This window comes from Neophocaena asiaeorientalis, unplaced genomic scaffold (assembly GCF_003031525.2).
Source record: "Neophocaena asiaeorientalis asiaeorientalis breed wild unplaced genomic scaffold, Neophocaena_asiaeorientalis_V1.1 scaffold65, whole genome shotgun sequence".
Taxonomy (NCBI): domain Eukaryota; kingdom Metazoa; phylum Chordata; class Mammalia; order Artiodactyla; family Phocoenidae; genus Neophocaena; species Neophocaena asiaeorientalis.
The window spans coordinates 1,863,830-1,882,479 of NW_020173215.1; the positions used below are offsets into that span (position 1 = coordinate 1,863,830).

An 18,650-nucleotide genomic window follows, 5' to 3' on the forward strand; every position below is an offset into this window, starting at 1 on the left:
TCTTTATTATCTTAGTTTCTGAAGTTCAGGAATCAAGATGTGGCTTAACTGAGTCCTCCTGTGCTTCAGGGTCTCTCACTGGTTGTAATCAAGGTGCCAGCAGGGGCTGCAGCCCACCTCAAAGATGAACTAGAAAAGGATCCATTTTCAAGCTCCTTCAAATGGTTGCTGGCAGGATTTGGTTCCTTGTTGACAGACTGAAAGCTTTGGTCCCTCACTTGCTGTTGGCCAGAGGCTGCTCTCAGCTCCTTGCCATGTGGTTCTCTTCATAGGGCAGATCAAAACACAGCAGCTTGCTTCACCAGAGCAAGCAAACAAAAAGGCGAGAGAGTACCAGTAGAGGGAAGTAAACATCTTTTAAGACCCAATATTGTAAGAGACCTCCCATGATTTTTGCCATATTCTATTAATTAGTAGCCAATCATTGGATCTACTCCACACTCAACAAAGGGATTACACAAGGGCAAGGATACCAGGAAACTGGGATCACTGAGAGCCACTTCAGAAGATGCCTACCACATGAACTACCAGCCAACTTAGAGACAATAAGATCCACATCTCATTCATTGTATCCTTCACAGCCCCCCTACCTAGCAGACAATCTAAAAACTTTGATGTTGATTAGTGATTGAAATGATTTTTCTTTTAGTAAGCATTATTTTAATTTCGACCACCTTTATGCCTTTATGAAAGCTTCTTAAGTTGTCCACGTACTGGTGGATTTGATCTTGCTCCTGGGAGAGGAAGGAAAATGTAGAAAACTAGGTAAGTTTGAATTTGTTCTGGGATAAAAGTAAGTGAATTCTAAGATCTTTGGCTAAAATGATTCAAGCCTTTTAAGTCTTATCATCTTACGTTATCTGCCTTTATTTGACTATGAAACCATAAAATAGTCATAATTTTCAATTTTTTCTTTTTTTTACAAAATTTATAAATCTCAAAAAGTATTTTTTAAATAAATTTATTTTATTTATTTATTTTTGGCTGCACTGGGTCTTTGTTGCTGTGCACGGGCTTTCTCTAGTTGCGGTGAGCGGGGACTACTCTTCGTTGCGGTGCGCGGGCTTCTCATTGCGGTGGCTTCTCTTGTTGCAGAGCGCAGGCTCTAGCTGTGCAGGCTTCAGTAGTTGTGGCACACAACCTCAGTAGTTGTGGCGCACGGGCTTAGTTGCTCCGCGGCATGTGGGATCTTCCCAGACCAGGGCTCGAACCCATGTCCCCTGCATTGGCAGGTGGATTCTTAACCACTGTGCCACCAGGGAAGCCCTTAAAAAGTATTTTTAATAGGGAAACATTTTGAGATGTAAATACCCCAACAAATTTCACCTCATCTTAAGGAGTTAATTTCTGCCACAGCAGTCACAGAAGCCTGAATATGTTCCAAAATAGCTCAAGAGTTCTGGCCTGGTCCTGGATTTTCCTCTTCTAGCAATATTCCCAGGGCCATTTTTAGAGTTTGAGGCATTTTAGTTGGGTTCAGTCAAACATAAAGCAAACTCAAACAGATCTAATGCTTATAAAACTCTCCCTTACTCCAGCATTGGATTAAATCCAGATCATCTCATCTAAAAAGTAAAGATAATTATTTTTCAAATGGAAAATTCAATGTCATGATAAATAACCACCTTGTCCCCCTCTTTTTGTACAATTTTTTTTTTTTTTTGCGGTACGTGGGCCCCTCACTGTCGTGGCCTCTCCCGTTGCAGAGCACAGGCTCCGGACACGCAGGCTCAGCGGCCATGGTTCACGGGCCCAGCCGCTCCACGGCATGTGGGATCCTCCCAGACCGGGGCACGAACCTGTGTCCCCTGCATCGGCAGGCGGACTCCCAACCACTTCGCCACCAGGGAAGCCGGTCTCCCACTTTTTAACTCTCAGAATTAGACTACAGTCTCATAGGACAAATACAGTTATTGTGAGAATAAATACTGATAAAAGACACATCATTGCCATCTTACTGTTACAATAGTTTGAACGTCTATAGAAATAATCTCATGAAGTAAACTTTTTAAAATTTAAAAACTTCTCCATAATTAAAATCAAAAGACAAACAACAAACAGGAAAATACATGTAACACATATGACAAGATTAATTTCCTTTGTATAGAAAGAGCTCCTAGAAATCAATAAATTTTTTAAAATCCACCAGAAAAATAGGCAAAGGACACAGACAATACACAGAAAGGAAAAAAATAGATCCTAAATATGAAAAGATACTCAATGTCTCTCATAATAGAATTTAACATTTAAACCTACAATGAGATATGACTTGCAACTTGTTACATTGGCAGAAATCAAAAAGTTTGGTAATACTTTATCAAAAAATGGGCATTTTCATATACTATTAAGAATGTGACTTGGCAAACTTATTTTTAGAAGACAATATCTATCAAAATAAAAAATGTTTAAATTAAAATACATATAGCTTTTGACCCAACTATCTCACTTGTAAGAATTAATTCTACAGATATACTCACATCTATACAGAGACGTATGTATAAGGATATTAAGGAAAAGATTAGAAATAAAGAAAATGTCCACCAATAGAAGACTCTTAAATAAAATATAATCTTTACAATGGGATATTATATAGCCATTAGAATGAGTCATTTTATTTGCATTGCTCTGGAACTCTCTCTAAAATATATTAAGTGAAAAAATTAATACATACAATGTATGTAGTATGCTATCATTTGTGGGAAAAAAATCTATTCTTTATTCATGTGCATAGGTATATGCACCCTCTGCAATGATCCATAAGAAACTGGTAAAAATAATTATCTCTGAGGAGACCTGGGGCTGAATGGTAAGAAGACTTATTTAGAACTCTTTGAACTTGTTCATGTGTATTTTTAAGTGTATTACCCACTTAAAAATATAAATCTTTTAACAACTTAAAGGCCATAATTTTCACATATGAAGCATGTTTAGTAGGTATATTGTTCTTTAGTCTAGAGGAAATGCTACATAATTAGGAATTTAAAATACTGTGAAGCACTTAAGAACATTCATTAGCATATGCCAACCTAGCTTAAATCAAATAAAAACCTCTCTTGTGTTGACAAAACAAAAAACTTTAGTCTTCATTTCAGCTGAGCTGAAAATAAATTAGGTGGGGCAATTAAAGGAACATTTTCTACCAGCCTTTCTTGCTCCAAAGACCATTACCATGTACTTGATTTTACAGATGCAAGTGGCATCCGTTACCTATTATCAGGAGCAGGAGCCTGAAGCACTTCTGCCCACTGCATCTTGGTATCAGAGTTGCTAAGGAAAACACAGTGCAGTTAAGTACTGGCTGGAACAGTGCTTTACTAGAATAGAGAAAAGACAGAAAGATCAGCTTCAGTAGTGAGTGTCAGTTTCCTATAGCCAGCAGGTCCCTCCCAGAAGCCGACACTGGGCAATTGGCCAACACACACCCTTCTTGTACAACAGAAGAACCCCATCCTCTCCCCAAAGGGGACAGATAGGCACTGGGGTTGGCCAGGTGCCATATGACACATGTACTTAAGCAGAACAAAGTAGTACACATTGAGTCTGAAATAGGGAAAGATAATTACAGACAAGGTGACAAGTCCAGTGTAAGCTGTAAGGATTCCATCTCTTGGTAAGGAAGTGTTCCAGGCCCAAGGCCCATTCTTGTGCAGGGTCAAAAGACTCCCCATAGTTTGGCTCTTTCATAAAAAACAAATAAAATTAAATTACAAGACGGTCATAGAATTATATGTTAGAAAATACACACAATTATCCTGAGAGTTTTTATCCACAGGGAAGCAACATAATGAAGAGTGAGGTTATAAGATTTAGAATCCATATTTTATCATCTATGGGCAAATTAGCAAACTTAAAATTTAAATTCTCTGAACTTTAGTTTTCTCATATGTAGTAAGATGGAGCTAATACTACTGCTTCTAAATAGTAACTGAGATAATATATGTAAAACCCCTAGCACCTGTCCTAGGACACAGGTATTAAATAAATGCTAACTTATAGGGTCAAACGTATGGGGAAATCTGGATGATATTAAGTGCTGCTTTGAATTTCTTTATAAGAAGAAAATTAGCAAATAATGAAGTTGCCAGATAGTTTTATTTAAGGCTTTACGTATCTGAATAATTGGTTAAAAAGCAAATGTTCATCATTTTTAGAGTTGCACAAAAGGAAAGTAACAGGGAAAGTAATGGCTTGCTTGTCAAATTCATTTGATGTGGGGCTGATTTCCTTAAATTAAAAAAAAAAATCTAAGTCTTTGGACCCTGGGGCTCTAAAAATAGCACTTGGAATTAATACTGTTCTCAGATTCATGGTTCAAGGAAGTCACTACATTTCCTTTGTTTCTTGATGCTACAGATTTAACAACATATTGGTAGAAACATGTAACTTCTCACATGGACTAGATATCAAAAGACCAGTTTGTGTACATAAACTAAACACTGAAAATGAAGACATACAGATATTATGGAACTTAAATACAAACTTGTTAACAACTTGCCAGAAGGAACAAAAAACAGTATTAATAAAGAGTGGTCTTTTGCATCATTCTCAAAAATTCTTCCTCATTTATTTCTCCATCCCCATCATGATCAGCTTCATCAAGCACTTCCTGTAAAATGAAATGTAAATAGGATATGTGAAATCTATTAAAAAGGAATAATGATATAAATGAACCTTCAGATATATACTCAAAACCAAATTCTATTTTAAATGTATTTACTAATACAACTAAAGAATATAACTATGAATTATAATAAATTATAATTGTATATGTTATATGTGAAATTATAATTATACAAATAAGTAAAATTTACCTGAAGTTCATCATCTGTCAAATTTTCCCCTAGTTCCTTAGCAACCCCCTTGATATTGTTTAGTGATATACTTCCTGTATTATCATCATCAAATAATTTGAAAGCCTTCAATATTTCTTCTTTTTCATCTTTTTCACTCTTAAAAACAGAAACAACTAAATGTCATTAGCCTTTCATTTATTTATTTGATTAGTCTGGATGTATAGGTCTTTGAGGTCTAGAACAGCAACACAGCAGGTAGCTGAGCTCTATTTACTGCTCTGACTTTTAACAATTATTCCAATGCATTCACATCTGCCCTCAAGGTATTGAAACTCAGGGTTTATTTAAGTGGAAGAGCCACAGGGTGATAAAGAGAATCTATCTTGTATTAACCTCACTAACTGAGATCCATTTCAAAAATATAAGCTCCAAGAGAACAGGGAGGTTGTCTCATTCAGTGCTACCTAGGATACTGCCTGACAAAAACAGGCACTCAATAAATTGTTTTTCTGATTCCAAGGCTTAAAAATGCTGGCCCTGTTCTCTCTATCCAGCCATATATCCTTATTATTTCCTAACAAAAAACCTCTTCTCCACACTGGACAGTCTTCATTACTACCCTGAAAACATCTTTAATCTTGTTATTCCTATCTATCTAAATCCTACCCATCTTTAAAGACCTAGTTCCAATTCTTCCTCTGATTCCTTCAGCCAAAAATTGTAGAAGGCTACTGCTTGTATTTCATTGAAAAACAAAATCACTACTATACCATTTTTACACTCATTATGGCCAAAAAATCTTCAAAACTAATGGTGCCGATTCCTTCTTTGTCAATTTCAGCTATCATTTTTTAAATTTCTTCTTTCTTTGGTTCAAATCCTAAGGCCCACATTGCAATCTGAAATAGAAAGCAAATAAATTATAATAGGCCACAGTCTCATTCCTAGCTCTTAAACTACCTATTAATTACTAGGTTCTCTCTTTTTCACTATGGACTAGGCTTAAACCTAGAAAGTCAGGTCAGCAGCCTTAGGTTCCAATCCTACCATGCCATAGGATGTCACTGTCACACGATGGGCTTTGGCCTACTGATTCATAAAACAATAATAAAATGCTTAACAAGATACTGTTTTGTTGATGCAGGCCAGGCATGCACATACACTGCAGGGGTAGGTGTCTGCACTGAAGAGATTTTATATCAAGCTTTCAGAAGGCTACTGTTAAAGAAAGATTTAAAGATTGCAACAAAGCAATGATAGTTTTTCAAGATGTTTTGGAATTATAAGTAATTTCAGAACGTTCGATTCTTTCACATCTCTGGTTCCAGACCCAACAACATCGAATAAATCAAAGTCCTCTTTAATTTCTTGCTTTTTGGTTTCATTCAATTTCTGCTGCTCTTTTCTTCCGTTGGCCTGAACTTGTGCAGCAGTTGGATGCCTGTAATAAATACACATGTGGGTAAAAGATAAACTGTGTAACTGGAAAAAGTACCAGAAGCAGAAGAGTTAATGATGAACTAATTAAATATAATAAACATATTCAAGTATCCTATTCCCTATCATATAATGAACTTCAAGAATTTCCCCCTTTCCCTTTGCTAACATTTGTGATTTTAGTTATTCATATCTTGCTGGAAAGCCTGGTTCTTTTTTACATCTTAGGTTTTTCCATCAAATTAGTGACTTTTGATACGGAGAAGAGGCAAAGAAGACATGCTAGAATAGTAGATGTTATGTCAGAAAACAATTGGCCTTACTTGGTATATCTTTTTTTTATTTTATTTTTGGTTGCATTTGATCTTTGTTGCTGTGCGCAGGCTTTCTCTAGTCGTAGTGAGCGGGGGCTACTCTTCATTGTGGTGCGCAGGCTTCTCATTGCAGTGGCTTCTCTTGCTGTGGAGCACGGGCTGTAGGCACGGGGGCTTCAGTAGTTGTGGCTCACGGGCTCTAGAGCACAGGCTCAGTAGTTGTGGCACACGGGCTTAGTTGCTCCACGGCATGTGGGCTCTTCCCCGAGCAGGGCTCGAACGTGTGTCCCCCTGAATTGGCAGGCAGATTCTTAACCACTGTGCCACCAGGGAAGTCCCTTACTTGGTATATCTGAGCAGCAGTGTTTAAGGCATATTTACTCTCATCTCTGCCTGTATGTCTCATAATAAAATTTATTTTGTGAGACATGGTTGATTGGAACATCATTTCTTTTCCCACCTTCTCACATACTTTCCTATGTTGCAGAGACTGAGAAATGAAAAAATACATTTTCCAGGTGAAAAATTACTCCAGGGACCTGGAGAAGAAGAAATTTTGGACCAATTATCCGTATCTGGGGAAGATGGAGGTCATCTTCCTGCTACTTGCCATGTTCTGCTGGCAAGCAAGGTCCCAGAGTTACTCCTGGGATTCTTCTGCAGCCTCATTTCAGTATCTTGTCTCCAGCTCTGGGTTAAGAAGCAGTGGTTGCAGAGACTCCACAACCCGTGTATCTAGATGCCAGCTTCACATATCTTAAGACTGGTTGTGGCAGCATCAGATTCTTGATCCCTGGACTGCAGATACACTCATCTTCAACAGTTCCAGTGGCAGAGTTCGTAGCTCCCCCGGCCAGTTTTTTCAGAGTTCTGGATGTCTTTCCTAGAGGCCCAGGCCCTCCAACGGTTTTAAAGCATCTTATTCTCTGTATTCAACTCATTTCTGGCTAGAGAGCGGTTTCTGTCTCCAACACCGTTGGTGGTAGCGGTTACTGGGGTTGAGGAGGGGAAAAAATGAACTGGAGAACTGCTCTTCTGTCTCTAGAGTTATGGACAGTGCGCTTCCTTTCGGCGATGAAGGGAGGGGTTACTAATGACAGTCGAGGATCATGAAAGGAGGAGAATAATACATTTCATAAACTAAATTCCTTCCTTGTTCCGGGGAGAAACTTCAGCCCCAGCCCAGCCCCAGTAAGTGGTTGCAGCTTCGCACTCGCCATGTCCCCGACCGGCGCCCTCAACCGGGACCTCCTGGCTTCACCCGCCCGCCGCACAGCCCGACTGTAGTCTTCACAGCCTGCTAGCCGTTGCTAAGGCCGCTCTCGCCGACCTCTCTGCGGCCCCGCCCACACAGGCTTGTCCCCACTGATTGACAGTCATGCCACCCAATGGTCAGAAAAGAAGGTCCTTGAGGCCATCCCCCACTCTCTATTCTCTACCAATAGCGTAACGCTATGCCTTTCCCAGGCTACCATTAAGCAGAACTTTCCGTAGGGTTTCCTAGCTATCAGGACTCTCCGTTAGCCCAGCTGCGCCCGCGGCGCACTTGCGCAAAATGCGAACCGGAAGGGAAGGTTCTTTCCCCGGGCGTTTTGGCGTCACAGTGCCAGGCAGAACTTCGGGGAACTGAAGCCTCCTGTAGGGATGGAGAAAAGAGCGAGGTTCGTAGCGAGGTGCTTCTACCAACTGCTAAGCCTTTGACGGAGATGTGGGGATATATTGTTTGCTTTTCTAAGCTCGTGGGGCCGGGGGAAGGGATGAGCCTGGTGGGACTGGTGAATTGGTCCAGCTTCGGTTTACCGGCCGGATTACCAGAGGCGGAGGGGACTGCTCTTACCTTGCGCCGCTAGGCATCCCTCAGCCTCCACAGTGCCTGGGGCTTGGCCTTTAGCGACTTCCCTCCTCCTTGGTTCACAGCGATTCTGGCCTGGTAGGCAGAATTTCTTTTTTTTTTTTTGCGGTACGCGGGCCTCTCACTGTTGTGGCCTCTCCCGTTGCGGAGCACAGGCTCCCGACGCGCAGGCTCAGCGGCCATGGCTCACGGGCCCAGCCGGTCCGCGGCATGTGGGATCTTCCCGGACCGGGGCACGAACCCGTGTCCCCTGCATCGGCAGGCGGATTCTCAACCACTGCGCCACCAGCGAAGCCCTAGGCAGCATTTCTTTACAGGAGGGGTGTGGTGTGGGCACGGGGGCAGTGCGGGTCTTAGGGTGCACATGAAGACTCCCTGCATAGGAAAGAGTTTTTACCAGTGTTGTAGAGTTTATTTGCGGGGTTGGACTTTGGACCCACCCATAATCACCATCAGACTTTCCCACGCCCCCGACATTCTCACCCACAGCCGTTCAGTTGGTTGAATCCCAAGATTTGGCCGGTTTTCCAAATATGTCCAGCATAGATCCGCACTGAGTCCGACGTAGGTAGCCTGAAAATCCACTTGACTGAGTAACTGTCGAGATTCAGATGCCATATAACTGCTGTAAATCAAAGCAATTTCTTGGCCAAAGGGCCAGACTTGGTGGTTCCGCCCAGTTCTGAATCTGGTCCGGGACCAGCTAAAGGGTGAAGGGGAAGGACTGAGGTGGTAGGAATGAAGAGGTGATAGTCTCTTAAATCTTCTAACGCTTAATCGCTTACACATCAGGGCTCTTTTTTATGCCTCCTGCAGTGCCTTTATTTTCTAAAAATCATACAGAATTCCCCAACAGTGGATTCAAGAAGAACATTAAGTTTTGCCTAGGTTTTTCCCTTTATCCCACTTAACTCCTTGAAGGTAAGGAAAGAAAAGTGTGCAAAGAACGTTCTTGAAGTAGTCTCCCAAGTCACTTTTCCTACTTCAGTTAGTTGAAACATGGCACATTTTCCAAAACCATCATCGTTTCTTGCTCACATTATATACCAGGCAGACACCCAAGCATTGTAATAATTGATCTAAAATAAGCCCAAAAAACAAAACCTCATTAGGATTCTGGAAAATAGGTAAAGTTATTCTAATATTAGAAGTGATTTTTCTGTGTAAAGTTACCCTAGTGGAAATTTAAATGATGCAAATTCAAGATGGTTCATGAATTAGGTAAAATATTCAGTCACTTAATTATAGTATATTGATTTTTCAGGCCATTAATCTCACTGAGAAAGTTGCTCTTGATTAGTTTCAAGGACATATACCTCTTCTTTACTACTAATATTAAAGGGATTTCTGAGACCAGAAATGAATAATGACCAAATATGTAGAAACAATTCTAATTTTTAGGCTCTCCTGGATCAAGTTTGATCTTTTTTTTTTTTTTTAAAGCTTTTTTTTTTTTAATTAATTAATTTTATTTTTTGTCTGTGTTGGGTCTTCATTTCTGTGCAAGGGCAAGCAGGGGCCACTCTGCATCGCGGTGCGCGAGCCTCTCACTGTTGCAGCCTCTCTTGTTGTGGAGCACAGGCTCCAGACGCACAGGCTCAGTAGTTGTGGCTCACGGGCCTAGTTGCTCCGTGGCATGTGGGATCTTCCCAGACCAGGGCTCGAACCCGTGTCCCCTGCATCGGCAGGCAGATTCTCAGCCGCTGCGCCACCAGGGAAGCCCTCAAGTTTGATCTTATGGCAACTAAAAGGCTGCGTAGTATGTTCACCTGCTTTTACATCATTCTGTGATTTAGGCTTTTCTATTTGGGACATTAACTTCTAGTGAAAATGATTTTTCAATTACAGGCTCAGATTGCAGTTTCTAGGTCTTAGGTAGGAAGTACTCAGTCTTGAAAAATAGCTGTTACTAATCTAATTTTACTATAGAACATTAATAATATTAATCTGGAAAAATGTTAAACCTATTATCACTCTTAAATCTACTAAATTTATTTAATGCTTTCTACATATCATGTACTATGCCATGTATTGGGTGAGTTTGAAAGGAGCTGAGTGTAGAGTATAAAGATGAATGAAAGCAAGGAACCCACAGAGTAGTGGGGGAGATAGGCACAGACATAAAAACAGTATTTTTAATTCAGGGTGCTAAGTGCTTTAGTAGATGTGTGTAGACAGGACTTTGGCAGCCCAGGAAGGAGGTGCTACTTCTCCTTGAGGCATTGGAGGAGGCTGTATCAAAAATGTGGCATTTGCCTTGGGTCATGAAAGATACGCCAAGGTGAAGAAAGTGTAGGATATTCAAATCAGAGTATAGTATGTGCGGAAATGAAAGTAAATGTATGTTGTAGTGTGACTAGATCATTGGGTTTATAAGGAAAGGTGGAAGATGAGCCTTATAAATTAGATTGAAGTCAGATTATGGGACACCTTTACCTAGGTAAAGACTTTATTTTCTAAGATGAATAGTTGTTTTAGGCAGTGGAGTGATCCGATTAGGTTTGTGCTTTTCAAAGATAGTTCTGACAACCATGTGAAGGAGGAACCGTTTTGGAAGCAATTAAAGGGCCTCAACCAAGGCAGTGCCAAATAGCAATCATGTCGACTCCAGAGGTGGTAGAACCTTAAATTTATGGTGGAGGAATACTGACAATGGCATCTGTTTAGTCTTATTTCAGTTCTGTACTTGAATGTAAGATAATAAATGTGGTGAAAACCACATTGTCAAATATTTATTGAGTACTTGCATTGTGTCAGACAGTGTTATCAGTATATGGGATACGTCAGTGACTAAAACTGCCCTTCTGGGAATTATATTCCAACAGAGGGACGTAGTCAATAAATAGTAAATAAATAAGTAGAGTATGTACTATTTTATAAGGTGATAATGTTGTGGGAAAAGAGAAATTAGAGCGAATAAAGGGAATCCAGAATGTAAAGGGAAAAGAGGAGTTTGCAGTGTTAAATAGGATGCTCAGGATAGGCCTCGTTGAAAGGGGAAGATTTGCATAATTGTATAAAGCTGTTAGAGCTTCCCTGGTGGCGCAGTGGTTGAGAGTCCACCTGCCGATGCAGGGGACACGGGTTCGTGCCCCGGTCCGGGAAGATCCCACATGCCGCGGAGCGGCTAGGCCCGTGAGCCATGGCCGCTGAGCCTGCGTGTCCGGAGCCTGTGCTCCGCAACGGGAGAGGCCACAACAGTGAGAGGCCCGCGTACCGCAAAAAAAAAAAAAAATAGTAGCTCCCAATCTCCGCAACTAGAGAAAGCCCACGCACAGCAACAAAGACCCAACACAGCCATAAATTAATTAATTAATTAATTAAAAATAACAAAAGTAGAAGCAATCCAAATGTCCATAAACAAAATGATAGCTACCTACATACATACATAAAAAGGAATAAAATACACATACTACAATGTGGATGAACCTCAAAAACATTATGCTAACTGAGGGGGTTGGAATGAATTGGGAGATTGGGATTGACATATATACACTATTGATACTATGTATAAAATAGACAACTAATGAGAACCTACTGTACAGCACAGGGAACTCTACTCAGTGCTCAGTAGTGACCTAAATGGGAAGGCAATCCAAAAAAGGGGATTTATGTACACATATAGCTGATTCACTTTGCTGTACAGCAGAAACTAACACAACATTGTAAAGCAGCTATACTCCAATAAAAAATTTTTTTAAAACATTATGCTAAGTGAAAGAAACCAGACACAAAGGGTCCCATATTACATGATTCTATGAAATATCCAGAATAGGTAAATCCACAGAGACAAGAAAGCAGCTTGGTGGTTTTCAGGGGCTGGGGGGGAGACATACAGGGAGGGACTGCTTCATGGCTACAGAGTTTTCTTTCGGGGTGATGGAAATATTTTGGAACTAGATAAAGGTAGTGGTTGTACAACACTGTGAATGTTCGAAGTGCCACTGAATTGTATCTTCTAAAATGGTTATGTTATATGAACTTTACCTCAATTTTTAGACTAAAACCATAAAGCTTTTAGAAGAAATATGGAATGTCCTTTGTACTCAGGGGTAGATGAAACTTTTAAAAATAGAACCCAATAACCATTAAAAAAAAGACAAAAGGACTAACAAAATAGATTGCCAGGCAGTATTAAGGGCCACTTGCAGTGTGGAGTCATGAACTTAAAATGACACCAGTCAGTGTGGTTGTGTGTGTTTTTCTGTTTATTTTCAGCTGCCCCAGGGTAAACATGGAGTAGACAGAGTTGGATTTCATCAAGATTAGTGGCTTTGCAAGGTAAGATGAACCAAAAGAGAGACAAGGAATTTGAGAGTCTATGTACAAGAGAGTGATTATAATCCGCAAATGGGAACTTAAACTGGGTAAGTAGAGAATTGATAACATGGGATGGAGGACAGCAAAAATATGGTAAGATAAGAGAGCTGTAAGACAGGATGGGTCTCAGAATTGTTGGAGTCTAGAGTATAATTTGATGCTGTCCAGGGATATACCTGAGTATATCAAGAGTTTTATTTTTATTTTACAGAACTGAAAGTTTCACAAAAGAGGTTTTGAAGCTGAGTTCAAACAATTTGTTATATGTTTTCTTAGGCTGTACTGGGTTTTCTCCTTAGTCCTTGAAAGGCTCTAGGAAGCTACTCTTGAGCAACAGGTGCTGTGGCTTCCTGCTGATCCTAAGGTGTATCTGGAACTGTGGAGCTCTTCAGAATCAAAGATGACTCTAGGCATTATAGGAACAAATTTACCAGTGCTGTGGCCAGCATTAGAAGAAAAGCAAAAACTCCGAGAGTTGTTTGCTTTTTGATATTTTGGATTTAAAAGGTTGTGGTAAAAAGTATGCTTGCGGGACTTCCCTGGTATCCAGTGGCTAAGACTCCGCGCTTCCAATGCAGGGAGGGCCGGGTTCGATGCCTGGTCAGGGAACTAGATCCCGCCTGCTGCAACGAAGATCCCGCATGCCACAACTAAGACCTAACGCAGCCAAATAAATATATATATATTTTAAAAATATTAAAATATGTATATATATGTACTTGGAGAATTATAAAGTCTTAGAGTTGGAAAAGAAGTGTATGTTATCTACAGTTTTAGCTGTAGTGCTTTAAGAGCCCATACCTCACAAGACAGGTTATTTTATTACAGACAGCTTTTCAATTAGAGGGTACTTCGTTAAAAAGTTCTTTCTATTGGGCTGAAGTTTTTGTCTTACAACTTCTTCCTATTAGTTTTAGATGTGAATTCTGAAATATTACCTGGAAAAAGTCTAATTGCTCTCAAACTTCCTTTTTTTTAATTTAAATTTATTTATTTACTTATTTATTTATTTTTGGCTGCGTTGCATCTTCATTGCTGCGTGCGGGCTTTCTCTAATTGCAGCGAGCGGGGGCTACTCTTCGTTGCAGTGCGCGGGCTTCGCATTGCGGTGGCATCTCTTGTTGTGGAGCACGGGCTGTAGGCGCGTGGGCTTCAGTATTTGTGGTGCACAGGCTTAGTTGCTCCGTGGCATGTGGGATCTTCCTGGACCAGGGCTCGAACCCGCGTCCCCTGCGTTGGCAGGCGGGTTCTTAACCACTGTGCCACCAGGAAAGCCCTCGAACTTCCTTTTAAACAGTACTTTTCCTCCCTTTATATTCTAATCAATAGCTAAATCCATCCTTTACCTCCATCCCTCTTCCACATTTCTCATCTAGATAACCATGGCCTCTCTGCCTTCTGTCTGGCACTCATCCAATCAGTTCTCTACACTGTTATCAGAGTGGTAATATATCCAAAACACTAATAATAAATAATAATTTTAATATTACTTAATTTTAATATTATTCAGTTCTATATTATAAATTTATTATTGTTATTGCAAGTACTCATAAAGCACTATGTGCCAGACACTGTTCTAAGCAATGGACTCATTTACTCCTGGTAACAACCCTATGAAGTAGATTCTGTTATTGTCCTCATCTTTCAGACGTGAAAACAGGGTAAAGAAGTTAAGAAACTTGCTGAAGGCTACACAGTTAGTAAGCAGTGGAGACAAGTTCAGGCCCAGACTTCTAGATTCAGAGTACATGCTTTCAGACACTACATCAAGCTGTTTCTTCTTCTCCCCCGCTTAAAGCACTTTCATGTTTCCCGTTATAAGTAGGGTCAGGTTTGACGTGGCGCATACTGCCCTTCACGATCCAGCCCCTTTCCTCTTCTAACGCTTCATGTCCTACTATTCCCCACTACTTGCTTTATATTCCCGTGAAACTAAATTACTTGTATTACCCAAGTACACTGCGTTTTTGTCACATATATGTGTATTTACTACTACCTCCTTCAACTTGCTAATTATTTTTTCAAATTTTAATGCTGTATCATTGCACTGACCATATTTAATGGAAACTACATATATCAGAAACTCCTCGAAGGCAGGGACTGTATCTTACTTTTCTTTTATAACCATGAATTGCACTGAATAAAGTTCCAAGTTTTAATTTTATTTGCAGATGATGATTCATGGTGATGGCTTGCAGGGTCATAAACAAAAGAAGGCACGTGGGACTTCAACAGCTTTCATCGTTTGCAGAAACAGGAAGAACTTTCCTAGGCCCAGTAAAATCATCCAAATTTATTATAGATGAAGAGTGTCATGAAAGTGTGTTAATCAGTTCAACAGTAAGGCTTCTTGAAAGTTTGGATTTAACCAGTGCAGTGGGACAACTTCTCAGAGAAGCAGTTCAAGCACAAAATAACACTTACAGAACTGGAACCAGTACTCTTTTGTTTCTTGTTGGTGCATGGAGCAGTGCTGCTGAAGAATGTCTTCATTTGGGTGTCCCCATTTCATTAATAGTGTCTGTAATGTCAGAAGGCTTGAATTCATGCATTGAAGAGGTAGTTTCCCTTCAAGTACCTATCCACAATGTATTTGACCGTATGGTTAACACAAAGACATTTTCTGGACCTGAAACATTTAGTGTCGGCGTATACCCTTTTCTCCAAATCCCTTCGGGTACTGGTTTGATACAGAATGAGCATGATCTCAAAGATGTTGCCTCTCAGTCATTGGCCATTTACAGTCTTTCTGGGAGACCTGTTAAATCACCTCAACTCTTTAGGTCTCAGGATAAGGTTGAAGCAGATGAAAACACATCACAAACTCCTCAAACTCTGAAAAACAGTCTGCTTGCAGACACCCGCTGCAGAAAGTCAGTACTAACCCACAGTAGACATTTTAGTAGGACAGGTAATAATCAGTGGATAAGCAAACCAGATGGAGTTCTAGAACAACTTAGTGCAGCTACTCCCAGGACTTACAGATGTGATGATTTGGTGGAGTTGGAGGTGGGTTTGAGTCACGGAGGTCTCAGCAGTATGAAGTTAGTAGACGAAGCAGTACGGCTACAATATCAGAACGCAGGTGTGCAACAAGGCAGCTGTACGGTGCCATTTCTTTTTGACATTTCAAGAATCTTCACTTGCTGCTTACCGGGCTTCCCTGAAACTTTTTCTTGTGTCTGTCCAGGATATATCACTGTTGTATCAATATCTAGTACTGCTCTGATCAAGGAATTGCAGAATCAGCCTATTCGGGTTGTTCTTGTTGAAGGCGATCTCACAGAGAATTATCGCCACCTGGGATTTAATAAGTCTGCAAGTATTAAAACAGTATCAGAAAGCTTGAAGGTTCAACGAGATGGCTCAGAAGAACTGTGGACAGATCATGTGTTACAGGTATTAACCAAGTTCAATGTGAACCTTGTCCTGGCACAAGGAAATGTGTCTGAACGCTTAATTGAAAAATGCACAGACAGCAAGAGGTTGGTAATTGGATCAGTGAATGGCCATGTAATGCAGGCTTTTGCAGAGGCTTCAGGAGCAGTGCAGGTGACCTACATTACACAAGTGAACGAGAACTGCGTGGGCAGTGGGGTCCGTGTGACCATCTGGAGAAGCATTCCCTTTGATGCTGCAGATGAGATCAACAGAATGGCAATCATGTTAAAAACAGAAGGAATTAATTTGGTTACAGTAGTGCTGACTAGTCCAGTCACTGCCCAGGTGCAAACCAAAGAAGATACCTTCTGGACGTGTGCCTATCGTCTGTATCAGGCTCTAAAAGAGCAAAAGGTCTTCCTTGGGGGTGGCGCAGTTGAATTTTTGTGTCTTAGCCATCTTCAGATTCTTGCGGAGCAGTCTGTGAATAAAGGAAACCAAGGCTGTTCAGGATGGCTTCATAATACTTCCTCTTGGCTGGCCTCATCTGTGACACAGTACAGACCGACTGTGCTTAAACTCCTGGCAAATGGATGGCGCAGATACCTTTCAACTCTCCTGTATAACACCGCCAGTTACTCATCAGAATTTGAAGCCGGCACATTCATTCAACATCATCTACAAAATGCTACAGACTCTGGCTCTCCTTCATCTTACGTCTTGAATGAATATAGTAAACTAAATAGTGGGATTTTAAATTCAGACATTTCAGATAAACTGGAACAGATTCCAAGAGTTTATGACATTGTTACACCAAAGATTGAGGCATGGCGCCGAGCTTTGGATTTAGTACTGTTAGTTCTTCAGACAGACAGTGAAATTATCACTGGACTTGAACAAACGCAGGTAAATTCACAGGAATCAGAGGGCTTTTTATTTTTGTAGTGTTATTGGCTAAGTCTTTGGAAAATAATCTTTGGTAATATGTCACGCTAATAATAAATTTTCTAGTAGCCAAGTTACAGTTTCTAAAATGCCAGCTTTTACCAAGAGAAAATAATTGATGTGTGTCAATAACTGTACAGAGTCAGAGATTTCACCCTACTTACAATTTTGTCCTCTGTTTCTATATTTTTATTCTGTAGCTGGACATGTCTCTTTTTTTAACATTTTATTGGAGTATAATTGCTTTACATTGTTGTGTTAGTTTCTGCTGTATAAGAAAGTGAATCAGTTATACATATACATATATCCCCATATCCCCTCCCACTTGCATCTCCCTCCCACCCTCTTTATCCCATCCCTTTAAGTATTCACAAAGCACCGAGCTGATCTCCCTGTGCTATGCGGCTGTTTCCCACTAGCTAGCTATTTTACATTTGGTAGTGTATATGTCAATGCTCCTCTCTCACTTTGTCCCAGCTTACCCTTCCCCCTCCCCATGTCCTCAAGTCCGTTCTCTACCTTTGTGTCTTTATTCCTGTCCTGCCCCAGGTTCGTTACAACTTTTTTTTTTTCTAGATTCCATATATATGTGATAGCATACTGTATTTGTTTTTCTGACTTACTTCACTCTGTATGACAGACTCCAGGTCCATGCACCTCACTACAAATAACTCAATTTCGTTTCTTTTTATGGCTGAGTAATATTCCATTGTATGTATGTGCCACATCTTCTTTATCCATTCATCCGTCGATGGACACTTAGGTTGCTTCCATGTCCTGGCTACAGTAAATAGAGCTGCAGTGAACATTGTGGTTCATGACTCTTTTGGAATTATGGTTTTCTCAGGGTATATGCCCAGTAGTGGGATTGCCGTTCACCCTACTTATAATTTAACAGGTTAGCCTGTTGCTGTTTCATGGGATGCTACAGAATACACAAGATGCTTGGATCAGAGGCAAAGGGCTTTTATTATTCACAGGAAAAGCAGTAGCCAGAGCTTCAGGTTGCTTTGCATCAGTTCCCCAGTTCTCTACGTCCCACGAAAGCAACACAGAGGGCCACTGATGGCAGCCCGCACACGCAGTGTGTTGTGTTACGGAAGAGGAGCACTTGGGGTAGCCACTGCTTTTACAGTAAGCAGAAACAATCCCTTTCTTTGTCCAAGGGCAGTTGTTCCCTCATGCCTCAAGGCTGCTCAGTGTAAACACAAGCCTGAGACATGGGCTGGGTAAAGATAGGCCTGGCGTCCTGAGAAAGTCTGCAGTGTCACTCAGAGCCATAGTGGGTAGCCTTCTCCAGAAATTCACTCTTCAACCTGATACATTCTTGGCCAGACTTGAATTTTCATGTGAGTATGCCACTCTGTCGGCTACTCTGATTAATCTGGCAAACAGGTTGCTTAGTCAGTACCAAATCTATTCAGTTGGTCTCACCTACCAACTAAATCAAGGCTACTAAAACAGACCCCGAGCAGCAGGGTGAAGCCAGGCTGCAGTACTGACCTCACTCATGTTCCCAAGGGCCTTGAATGTAGTCAAATGTAAGTTCCAAGGGAGGGCCAGTAGGCCTTCTTATTAGCCAGAATGTAGCCTAAGACCAATTTGTTA

The 18,650-nt window shown here is 40.7% G+C and overlaps 2 protein-coding genes across 2 annotated transcripts; one reads left to right on the forward strand and one right to left on the reverse strand.

Annotated features, from left to right (window-relative positions):
• Window positions 1–4,516: 4,516 nt before the first annotated feature.
• Window positions 4,517–7,764, reverse strand: LOC112399727 (centrin-4-like). Its single transcript, XM_024745075.1, is given in 5 exon segments — window positions 4,517–4,606; window positions 4,812–4,949; window positions 5,564–5,692; window positions 6,093–6,234; window positions 7,715–7,764. Coding segments are annotated over 5 exon segments (549 nt in total).
• A 314-nt stretch (window positions 7,765–8,078) lies between these two features.
• On the forward strand, window positions 8,079–17,262 carry BBS12 (Bardet-Biedl syndrome 12). Its single transcript, XM_024745183.1, has 3 exons — window positions 8,079–8,205; window positions 12,615–12,677; window positions 14,888–17,262. Exon 3 carries the CDS (start codon window positions 14,898–14,900, stop codon window positions 17,040–17,042), a length of 2,145 nt encoding a protein of 714 aa, XP_024600951.1. The 5' UTR covers window positions 8,079–8,205; window positions 12,615–12,677; window positions 14,888–14,897; the 3' UTR covers window positions 17,043–17,262.
• Window positions 17,263–18,650: the final 1,388 nt, after the last annotated feature.